Source organism: Triturus cristatus, chromosome 3_2 (genome assembly GCF_964204655.1).
Source record: "Triturus cristatus chromosome 3_2, aTriCri1.1, whole genome shotgun sequence".
NCBI lineage: Eukaryota > Metazoa > Chordata > Amphibia > Caudata > Salamandridae > Triturus > Triturus cristatus.
Window position 1 is genome coordinate 589,510,444 of NC_140584.1, and position 12,411 is coordinate 589,522,854.

The 12,411-nt window shown below is 44.7% G+C and overlaps 1 protein-coding gene across 1 annotated transcript in view; it reads right to left on the reverse strand.

The window, feature by feature from the left end:
* Positions 1 to 2,772: 2,772 nt before the first annotated feature.
* The window catches only part of HDAC1 (histone deacetylase 1), a 207,262-nt gene continuing 197,623 nt past the window's right edge, over positions 2,773 to 12,411 (reverse strand). The window contains exon 14 of the mRNA XM_085648399.1: positions 2,773 to 4,143. Within this exon, the coding sequence (XP_085504525.1) occupies positions 4,119 to 4,143 (25 nt within the window). The 3' untranslated portion in view covers positions 2,773 to 4,118. The remainder of the gene's footprint in view (positions 4,144 to 12,411) is intronic.

Genomic DNA, 12,411 nt, shown 5'->3' on the forward strand with positions numbered 1-12,411 from the left:
TTACATTCCAAAGGAGAGAAAGAATCGAAAAAACACGCCCCCGAATCCGAAAAAGACGGGGCTTGTTTGGAGAGACCATGCTCTTCTCCAATGGCTGACCAGTATTTTAGAGGCCAGCCAATGGAGAAGAGGTAAAAAAAAAAAAAGGGGGGGTGGGTTAAAGCCCCACTCCAAAACATTAAATCTCGGAGCAAGACTGCGCAAGCGCAGCCTTCGAGCCGAGACCTAAAAAAGAGGAGGCTGGATATATTAAAAACAGATTTCTCAAGCACAGCGCAAGTGCTATGCAGGCTAAACCAAAGAAGGGGAGTAATCTGAATCTAGAAGACTATCAGAAGTCAATTTGGGGATGTAAAGAGGTGACATTGAGTGAGCCTTGTTCACAATGGTCTTAAAATTGATGATTTTTGCATCACTAAAACAGATTTTGTTTTGGGGTGAACAGAGGGTTTTGATACTGGTAAAAGGTCACAGTGAGGGGAATTATCTGAACAGCCTAATCTACCAGTTTGGGATCACCGGCTGTTCAGTGAGGACGTTTGGATATGATGTGGTATGGAGTAGGCCCATGGATTATGTGGGTTTCTCGCATTGATGCAGGAGATCATTTTCACTGCCCTTGGTACCCCAACAAAGTATGATGTCACCCACGAAGTAGAATCGGCTATTGGAGTTTATTAACTGTGATGCAAAGAACTCCATGCTTTTGTCGACAAAAGTTGTAATTTCACCTCAAGTGATCTAGAACGCACTGAAATTGGTTGAAACCATCATTTCCGAAATCTCAAAACAGTGCTGAGGAGCACTTATGGAGTATGCATCTGAGAGAAGAGCTGGTGAATTTAGGTACTGGTGTTCAAGAGGTGCGAGGAGCACTTGGATACGATTTGAGCAATTTTGGGTGGCCATGTCGGAAGGGTCAGGGAGTATGCAGTTCGTGATGATGGTGGAAATGGGTAGGCTGCTCGCTGGCGGCTTTGGGATTTTTGTAGCCGATGAGCACGGATAGGCCTTTCTCATCGAGGGAGGAAGTCTAAAGGAACGGTTGAGTCTGGGAATATGGAGTTTCTGTGGGCTGTTGAGAGAATAGTGTTGATGCTGTGGTAAGCAACATTTGTGGCTTACAAGCAAATCACGGAGCAGAAAGAAATTTTGATTTAGGACATGGATTTTCTTCGTCAGATGGAATAAAGAGCACAGGAGTTCCAAGATGGAAGGTGGGAATTTGAGTTGAAGTTACTAGTTAGGTATTGGGATGGACTTGTGATTCAGAAGTACCAGTGGTTGGAAAAATGAGATGGGGCGGGGGGGGGGGGGGGGGGGTAGCAAGAAGAGGTGATCTATACGATGTGCATAGTTGCCGATAGGTGGAAGGTAGTTAAGGTACATAGTGCTGAGCTTGGGAGAGTGGCTGATTAAGATTGGACAATTGGCAGTGGGGTGGTGGATTGTGGGCAAAAAAGGGGGGGGGGGGGGGGGAAGTTGGCTGATTAACATTGGGTTATTGGAGGAATGTTGTGAGAATGTGGAAACTGTACAGAGTGCTAGGATAGGGACGCTGGCCAGTTAATATTGGTTGTTAGTGATCTGGTGGAGTGTGAGCGGGGCAGGGTGAAGTGATTTGGCTAGTGGTCTGCCTGGAGTAGAGACTAAAAAGGATGCGAGCAGTTGTCCACAAAGAGATGGTCATGAGTCTGAGAATGGCTTAAGATTGGGAAAGAGCTGGTCGACTATGGCCAAGGCGGTTTCATTTGCTTGGAACATTATTTTCCCATTTTTAACAATGAAAAACCAAACGGTTGCTGTGTAAGTGGTAGTGCGATACACAGTTAAAGGGAATGTTTGACATGGAGGAGGCATGCAGATTATTTTATAAATCTGACCCACATGTGCAGACGAGGAAGTCTATTTTGAAGGTCCCATTTCCTACTGCAATGCTATTGGTCTGCGAAGAGGTTTCTGTAATTCTCCATGGATGTTGCATTTAAAGTTTTTCAATAAGTATTTCGATAAATTTGGAGGATAGGTGATCTTAAATGCATTGCCTCTGGATTTTGAGAATCTTTTCGCCAGCAAAGTGAGATAGGTGTGGACCCCTGAAGTGAGGCATCCAGGTGCATTCCCTGCAAGTCTGAAGAACAGAGGACGATTTTCCATACAAAACACTATTTAAGCATCACTTTTTTGGGCTGCAGAATTAATTTACAACTTAATGGTGAGGCGGCTCATAAGCCCAACAAGACTATGGCATCCAGTGGTATTAAACTAGTGGCATTTCTTATGGCATTTACCTCACAGGTTATCACGTTCAGGTTCACCAACATTCAAAGTACTTTGTAGCTAACGTTCTGTTCACATCTTTGTAGTGTTAATTCCATATTCTTTATTACAATTTTGAGAACAACCTGGTTCATATGAGAGTTCAAAGATCTTCACCATCCTCCACGTGTCAAATTCCACCCTGAAGATGTTTATTCAAGAATCTGCCACAGGATTACCCCTCAAAGTTTTCTAATCATAAATTCTATAGACAACCAGGGAAAATGCAGGAGCAACATGCACATGATGGGGAAAAAGTATAAAAAAAAAAAAACTAGTTCTTTCTTAGGTGGAGCTGATTTCAAAGGCCCCAACAGTTTCTCCTGTCATCCAACTGTTCCAACACTAATCCATATTATTCAAGCACCGTTATTCTGATGAAAACCTTTTCCACAAAACACTCAATTTTACATTCACAATAATGGACGAGACATCTTTAGCACACAAAAAACAAACGTTACAAAGGTACCAGTTTTATTATAAAGATTTTCAAAAACGAAAATAAAAATAAAAAGTATTTCAAAGGAAGAGCAAATGTCGGTGTCATTTGTGCAGACATACAATGAAGAGATCTTTACAATCCGATGATCCCAAACAGGCTATTCCACTCACAAGACAACCCCCCTCCCCCTAAGAAAAAAAGACATATGGATTAAAAATACAAATATTTAAAGAGACAAAAACAAGTGTGTAAAGTTAGCAGCAATGACTCGACTTAGACCCGACTTAGTGTGATTACTAAGCATCGGTCCATATTCGCCGTCACTCTGAGTGGAGGTAAAGGTCCTAACCGGAACCTCGGAAACAGCTCAAAGAGAGTAGGAGGCAAAAACAATGGCAAGAGCACCCAGGTACTTGAAAGAGGATGGCACAGCGTGTGGTCCTGCAAGGAGACTGGATCCAAGAACCACTCTCCGTTTCATAACATAGGGTGCCCAAGGAAGAAGTCAAAAATACATTTCCAAGGACAACCTACAGGGTAGACTACAAGTGTAGCAAGTACCTCCTGCACAAAGATGTGCCAAGAAAACATTGGAACTTGGCCTGGATTAGACCCGACTGCAAATGGCTATCTTTCCTTCTATTTAGAGCTGCTGGAGATCTTCCATGGGTAGGGCAAGTGCATAGAAGGGAGACCGACCATTCCCCATCAACCCCAGGTCTCGCAAGAACATACTTTCTTTGGGCATTCCACCCTACACTACCAGGCGACTTGAACTGTACTTACACCAACCTCTTCATAACTGGTTACTTCACTGAACATAATGCCTAACTCGCAGAACTCAAATAAGAGTGCAAGGGACGCATATCTTGTGAAAGAGTCAGCTGACATCCCACAGGCAAGTGACATCGACCCTAGATTCTGCAGAGGCGCACAAGTCGAATCAGGGAGTGTATGTAAAGCTTTGTCCATGCACATATGGCAGGCCATAAGCAAGGCACCGATTGGCCCCCATGTCAGTCTTCTCCCTCAACCCCTACCCCAGCAGCTGTAAAACTGAATTTGCAAATACAAAAAAATACATAAAAGGCAGCAAATTCCAAGCAGCTGCCAGTGGTGTGGGGCGAGTAGTAGTGCAGGGATAGGCACATATCCCACTCTGCATTTAGAGCAAGCTCAGGGTCACTCCACTTAGCACCACGGTAAACTATGACTGAATGGATTTATATTTTATATAAATGGTAGAAACACACAAACATACATAAAATATAAATCCTGGGATTGAGACTCCCTTTACAACAGAGCCAGATCATCCTTGCATTTCACTCTCGCATTCTGTAACGGAGGGCGTTCTGCTTCATCCACGGAGGTTGTTCAGCTCACTAGAAAAAAAAAAAAAGAAAGATTTCGGCATGAAAATTCGAGCAATTGATGAAAATACCATCTCTCATACATAAACAAGCAACTAGAACCACGGGACATGCCACTATGAGACTACCTTACAACCATTCAGATGTCTCGCTCCCAAGGAGGAGAGCACATAACAAAAGAACATCCATTTTACAGTACTTCTCAATTCAAGTCCTATTTCTACAGTGATATGCAACTAGTTCTCCTCATTCTTTCACAAACCATATGTAAAGCCCTGTGCTCCCAGGATCAAGGGCATATCTTCGTTTTTGACATTGCTTGTCCTACACAAATTTGTTAAGTTAATTCCCACTGTATCCTGTTGCTAAAATGTGTACAAATGCTAAACCAGTGCAATCTGCCACTGCAATATTAACAGATACTTTATGCAGCCTCTCCAACAGAGTACCATTTGTGCCAGTAGTTTACGCTGGTTGTCACCCACACTCCTTTTTCCCAGCACTTTGTTTTGTTTTTATCATCGGACTTTTATCCAGAGTAAAAGAAAGCCAGAAAGGGAGGAGAAAAACAGGAAACCAGTGACAAAAGTAGAAAGTAGGGATAGAAAACTCTGCAAGAGCGAGATAGACTGAAATGTAAATTGGCGGAGGCAGATACAAAGGTTTCGAAAATAGTAAACGTAACTTTTTTTTAACAGGGTGTTGGGCAAGACATTTAGAACCTGACTGATATTCCAATGGTCTGCCATGGGACAGAGACTATGGCCTCCATCACCCCGGTCGGGTACTGCCTGCCCTATTAAGAGATCCCCATATGCCTGGCAAGGATCTCCATGCTGTGAAAGGAGCTACTATAGTCCCCCTCACAGCAAGATTGCTAAGCAAGCGCCTGGTTTAAAAAACACCACCTGGCAAACTTTTTGGATAGAGAAAAACTCCCAGCAAAGCACAGAAACTGCATTTACAGTTAGATTCAGAATGAAATCGGCCTGGCAGGACTACCCCACCATTTTTTTTTGTAAACCTTTTAATTAGATTGTCCATATACGTATTGGATATACATCTTATAACTTCAGTAACAGTTATTTAACATACAGTGTTCCTGTGCGGCACGGGACCAGGGACCTAGCAGGACTACCCCACCATGTAAAGTCAACTTCCACTAATGAAAGGATGTTCTTCAAACAAAAAAAAAAAACAAAGGTGTTCATATAAATAAAAGGGGCTCTGCCTGCTTGGAGAAGTGCCTCTGTGCATTGTCATTTTTGTTTTTTTTAACAACAAAATTTATTGGCATGCCGTCCATCACCAAAGTCTTTATCATGTTTACATCATTATTTTGGGAATGCATGGATACGTTTTCAATTCTAATATATCTTACAAACATAACTTCCCAACAAGAGTAATCCAATGCAATCATAAGTCAATTTTAAATTAGCAGATAGATATATATTATAAACATGTTCATTCTACTTTCAAAGTATTTTTTTTCCTGTGCTTCATAAGACCTGATTTCAGAGTCTATTATATCTGTTGCAGTCCCCAGCCCCAGAAGGACCAGTCCACGGTAATCCCCCATCTCTGCCAAATTCTTTAATGTTTGTGTGCATCCATGGGACTGGAAGCTCTAAACCCATGCAGAAGTCGATTCCTGTATCATCACATTTTACATGCAAGGCACGTTATCTGTTGGCATCCATACCAGGAAGAGCTGAATGAAGTAAAGGAAAGTCTTGCTGACTAGTTTTTGTGGTTCAATAGCCATTTAAGATGGGGACCCGGAACCTGGGGTGATAATCTGCAACTAAGCAGCACTGCCACTCCAAATTGAAATGAAGGTGTCGCCACTAGCATGGTCTTTTGAAATATGGAGTTATCTTCACTGTCACCTTGCTTTCCCAATGTGAGCTTTCAATGATTGAATAAAGCCAGTACAACAGCAGTTCGATGCATGACAGATAAAATGAACTCAGCAGGACCTTGTTCTGGGAGAAGTTATCAGAGTGCATTTGTTTTCCTACGTTCTCTTCTCATGTATAAAGTTTTGCTGCCTGCGTGTGTCCTGGAAACCCAGGAAAATGGTCTGCAAAGGAGTGAGATTAACATGTTGCATTTACAAACAATCAAACTGTTCCTTAATCTTGAGATCCCTAGATGTAGAATCTTGCAGTTTGTATTGTAGACCTTTCAGCTGCCAATTGTCCAGAGGAATTTGAAACGGAATGGTTACTTACCAGTAGTTTTGTAGCTTGAAGTGTTTTCTGGATACATATGCTGTGCATTATTCTGCCATCTAGTGGTTCGGTCTGGAAAGTCTCCGTCCCTCTTTTTAGGTCTCGGCCTGACGTAAGCCGCGCATGCGCTACACTCTTCTTACGAGGCTTCCTGGAATCGATACAATTCCAGAAGCCTCGTCCCAGCTCCGCTTTAAGTTTTGATTAGTGCACGTCATTTTGCGTCACAAATTATGCAAAAGGCAGTGCAATGATTGCACCGAAGGCATGTCACTCGCTGATTGTTGCCACCTTGTCTCCTTTTATCCACGCCAAGCGGGATTGGATCTCTCACCAGCGGCACGACACAGTAGGTTTATTATAAGCTTGCTGCACTTTTTTTTTTTAAACAATTGCATAGGTTTGTGTGTGTTGTTGAATGCATTGTACGGTTCAGCGCTCCGCTGTTCTCTAGCTAGGTCTGCGCGCCACGAGTTTCCAGACATGCCTTCAAGCGAATGCCCCATCCCTTCTCGTCTCCCGTTTGGAGTGCGCGAGACCTCCGTCTTCAAACCTCCATCTCTAATTGCGCACATACTCTGTGTTACTGATATACATGCCCCTGGTCTCCCTCTCTCATTCCTTTCTATCACTCCCTCTTTCTCGGTCTCCCGCCCTCCCTCCATGCGATAATTCTCACCCCCCCCCTCTCTCTGCTTCCTCACTGCGCAGAGTTTATCACATCTGCAGCCCCTGGCTCACTCACACATGGCACCCCAGTAATCCTCAGAGCTCTGGAGGGAGCAAAAAACACCAGGCGGGAAAACAAACAGTGCAGTGGACTGTGGAGGAGGAATGCAGTGTATCCCAAGGGACTTCGGGATTCAGTGTCCTCACTGCACAGGATGCAGAGCTCCCCAAGGGATGCCTGTTCTTGCATCTCACTGTCCTGGATACACAGCATTTCAAGGCAGGTCTATCCTTGCGTCTCACTGCACCACTGCATGAATACAGAGCATTTCAAGGCAGGGCTCTACTTTTGCGTCTTACTGCGCAGGATACAGAGAGCCTCATGGGAATGTCTATCATTGAGTCTCACTGCACCACAGCATGGTATACAGAGCCTTTCGAGGCATGTCTATCCTTGAGTCTCACTGCACGGAGTAGACCGAATCACTGCATCACTACGCGGGGTACAAAACGTCTGTTGTTGCGTCTCACTGCGCAGGATACAGAGCCTCTCGGGGCATGTCCATCCTGGAGTCTCACTGCACGGACTACACAGCCTCAGAACATCACTGCTCACGGGATACAAAGCACTTAAGGCATGTCTGTTATTGCACCTCACTGCATTCACTATACAGGATTCAAAGCATTTATCAACTCATGTCTATCCTTGCATCTCATTGACCACTGCACAGAATACAGAACCTCTCCAGCTCACTGTATCACTGCATTATATAAAGAGCAGCTCCAGGCATTTGTATTCTCTCAAACTCTTACTGCACGGGATAAAGAGTATATCAGTTCTCTCACTGTATCGCTGAAAAGAATACAAATAATAAAGGGAAACCTCCACCCCACCTCAAGGCATTGCTGCACGAGATATGGGCATCTCTGGCCATTTCTATCCCCATCAGAACGTATCACTGCACAGGTTGCAGAATATCCCTGGGTGGTTTTAGTTCATCTCCTCTCACTATCACTGCACAACATAAAAAGCTCCACAGGCATTTCAATATTTGCGTCTCACTGTATCAATGTAAAGGTACATAACTGACCAGGGCTTTTCCAATCTATTTCACTGTTCAGGATAAAGAGGTTCCACAGACATTTCCATTCTCTCACTAAATCAATGCAAGGCAATTTTTCTCTTCATGTGTTCCCATACCTGGCATGTCACGCAGTTTGGTGCTTACTTTCCCTCCAGGTTAAAAAACAGTAAATGTTTCAGCAACCAGGCTAAGGTGCTGCATAGCTAAATACATATAAGGTCCCAAAGGCGAGACCGATTGCATTGCAAATGCTTGTTTTGTCGTGGGTGTCATCAACCATTTGGGTTGAAACCTCCACGCAGTCACCATCTTCAGATTCTTTCTCTGGATGGCATTTTTTCTCGAGTGGAGTTTGTCAATGCACCTCTACTGGTGTAGATTGGGTGGGTTTCATTGAATACAGAAAATTCTTGAACCTGCAAAACTACTCCTACAAGTAACCAACCATTGACTTTTAGCAGTGTAAACATGTGCGTGGCTTACATAGCGGTTTTCTTTCATGTGCATTGGCTATATTCTTTAGAGTGTGTATTTGCAAACAAATGTTTCCGCACTTAGTCCTATTTCTGCCTCTGTTGATCTGAATGTCCATGCAGTAATGTTTTGTTAAGGGATGTATTAATGACCATGTAGCAACTGCACAAAGGTCCTCTAAAGCGGCACTGCGTAAAGCGGCTAGTGTTGCTCTTTTTCCTCGTTGAATGCGCCTTTTGCTCATCTGCCAGGGTAATTGTTTGTAGTATTCACCTTACAATTGTTCCTTTTGTGACTGAGAATCCTTTTCTAGAGTGTGCGAAGGATACAATGAACCGCTTTACTTTCCTGAAGGCCTTTGATCTTTCAAAATAGTACACAATTGGGCTTCTTACATCTAAAGTGTGTAACGCTCTTTCCGCTTGCATTTTATGTTGTTGGAAAGAAAGAAAGAAAAAAAAGCTGCAAGGTGGATTACTTGGTTAACATGAAATTCCGATACCACCTTTGGAACGAATTCTTGGGTTACTGTTCATGACCAACTTGTCCCTATGTATCCGGAGGTATGGCTCTTGGGTGAGGAGTGGTTGTAACTCACTTACTCTCTTTAGCAAGGTAATGGTGATGAGAAGTTTTGAGGGTTAGTAACCTCAGTTGTGCAGTCTCATTGGTGCAAAGGGTGACGTCATTAGCTGGGTGAGCACCGCATTCAAGTTCCATGTAGGCACTAACACTTCTTGGGGCTGCTACTTTCTTCACTCTTTCTAGGAAGCGTTTCACCACTGGTGTGTGCCTCTTGTGCACTCTACAATGGTTGCCAAGTGGCCCTTAATAGAGACATGGGCTGTCAGTCTACTACATGTGTCGGGTATCTAATGACCATAGCGTCTTGTGCCCAGTCTCTGTGTTCCCAGGCCTGTTACACCATACCAGGAATTACTTACATTTGTTGTAACATTTTTATCTTGATGGTCGACTTGCTTCCTTTAAAATCTCAATCGCCTTTCTTGGCAACTTGAGGTGCCAAAATTCTAAGTCCTCAGAAGCCATGTTGCCAGGTTGAGGATATTTGGTTCCAGGTGCCACACTTGTCCCTCCCGTAACGTTAAGAGGTCTTGGTGTACTGGGAGTGGGACTTTTGCCCGTATGATATTCCCATGAGGTCTGAAAGACCATGTCTACCGAGCCGATTGAGGGGCTATCAGGATCAGGTTGACCTGTTCCTGTCTGCACCTTTGGATAATCTTCGGTATAAATGGAATTGGTGGAAAGGCATAGGAAAATCTCCCTGACCAATTTATCGACTGGGCGTTCCCCAGCAACTCTGGGTGGTAGAACTTGGATCCAAAATGTTGGCATTTTGCATTCTTGTTTGTTGCAAAGAGGTCTACTTATGGAGTCCCCCAGATCTTGAAGATCTGTCTTATCGTTTTAGTTCCCAATCGTGTGTGGTGTTTGCCTTCCTGCTTATCCAGTCCCCTTCTGTATTTTCTTTTCCTGGTTGGTGCACTGCTACTATTGATCCCCTGTTTGCTATTGCCCATCTCTATATTTCCTGGGGCAAGGTTGAAAGCGGGTAGGATCTTCTCCCGACTTGTTTGTTCAAATAGTGCACTGTCATTGTGTTGTGAATTTGAACGTAGACCATCCTCCCAGTCACGTTTCTGGCAGGCCTAAAGTGCCAGAAAAAAAAAATGTTTTCCACTCCAGCACATTTATGTGGAGCACTGCTTCTCTGGGGCTCCAGATACCCCCGACGTTCAGCTTGTCCATGTGAGCTCCCCATCCCACGTGGGATGCATCTGTTGTGCCGTTCAGAGGGAGTTTGTGTTTGAATGGTTTCCCCACTGTTCGGGTTTTACCTTTTACGTTTCCACCATTGTGTTTCTTTCTGACTATTGTTTGTAACAACCACTAGATCGTACCAACTGCCAGTTGATGGTGACCATTGCTGTTGGACCCATTCTTGTATTGGTCTCATATGTAGTCTTATAACTTCCGCGAAGAATAGAAACACACAGAACTCAAACCACCTTCTCAAGAAACCATACGCCGACCCCAGTGAACTCAAGAACTACTGTCCCATCTTGCTGCTCCCCTTTCCAGACAGAGTCCTCGAAAAGGCCAATCACCAACTCAAGGAACAACTGGAGAACAACACTTTTCTGCACACCTCCCAAGCCGGATTCCGCACCAGTCACAGCACTGAAATCACCCTGATCGACAACATCAGAACTCACCTAGACCAGGGACAAACTGCCGCCCTGATCCTAGACCTGTCTGTAGCATTCAACACCGTGTCCCACAACACTCTGATCAAGTGGCGTCATCACACTGGAATCCAAGGAGACGCACTCAAATTGATTGCCTCCTTCCATACAAGAACTCAGAATTCACCTACCACCTTTTCCCTCGCAACCTAAGAACATCTGCTGTGCCTCTCAAGGTAGGTAACTCAGCCCAACACTGTTCACTCAGCCCAACACTGTTCACTCCTACAGGACCCCCTTTTCCAACATAGTCAGAACCCACAGACTAACAATCAAATCCTACGCAGATAACAAGCTCATCCTCTCGCTATCAGAAGACCACCAACACCATGATGGATAACTTCTGCAGGTGCATGACTAGCTTCGCCGACTGGATGAAAGACAATAGTTAAAACTCAACACAGGCAAAACAGAAATTCTGATCTTCAGGAACATCACCTCCCTGTGGAACGACACCTGCTGGCCTTCCGAACTAGGACCCTCACCCACTCAGACAGACCATGCCCGCAACCATGGCATCATCCTGGACAGAAAGCTCACCATGAAAAGCCAGATCAACACAGTCTCCTCCACCTGCTTTCTCACTCTTCGCATGCTCCATAAGATAGTCAGCTGGCTCCCAGTCAACACCAGACAAACTGTCACTCAAGCCCTAGTCAGCAGCTGACTGGACTACGGCAATGCACTTTACGTAGGAATCGTGTCGTCCCTCCTGAATAGACTGCAGATCATATCGAATTCAGTGGCCAGAATCCTCCTCCACCTCCCAAAGAAAACCTGACCCCCACCTCTAGAAGTTCCACTGGTTCCCCATTATTGTCAATTCAGGATGCTGAGACACCTACAAAGTCCTACACAACCAAGGACCAGCATAAAACCACCACCGCCTGAACTTCACCAACCCTCCAGACACCTGCGCATAGCCTCCCTCTCCCAAGCTCACACCCCCTGGCATCTAGCAAACTAACAGTGGTGGGCGCTCCTTCTCCCTACCTCGTTGCAAATTCCTGGAATGACCCCCCCCCTCCCCCCCCCCCCCTTCACCGCTGGACCTCATCCTCTGTTGGAAATCAGGAAAGGACTCAAGACCTGGCTGTTCAACTGAACCCTCCCAAAGCAGCAGGGTTCTCAGCACCTGGTTACCCTCACTGGTGAGAAGCGGTGCTTTATAAGGAATATGCTACTTACCAGTATGCATCTGTTCTTAGCATATAGAGCTGCAGATCTACACACTGTGCATAGATCGCCATCTGGTGTTGGGCCCGGATGTTGCAGTTGTTTTGCTCTTGGAAAGTCTTTGGAAGTCACGAGGTATGTGACTCCTCCTTTGGATCATATTGCGCATGGGCTTCGGCTCCATCCTCAGACTGTTTTTCGCCAGCAGGGAAATGATTGAGCTTTGTAAGAAACAGGAAAGCTGTCCATGTGTGTTGTATCTAAATAAGATAAAACTGGAACAGATAAAGGTAGCCGGGGAGGCGGGTGGGCGTGTGCAGATCTGCAGCTCTACATGCCAAGAACAGATGCATACTGGTAAGTAGCATATTC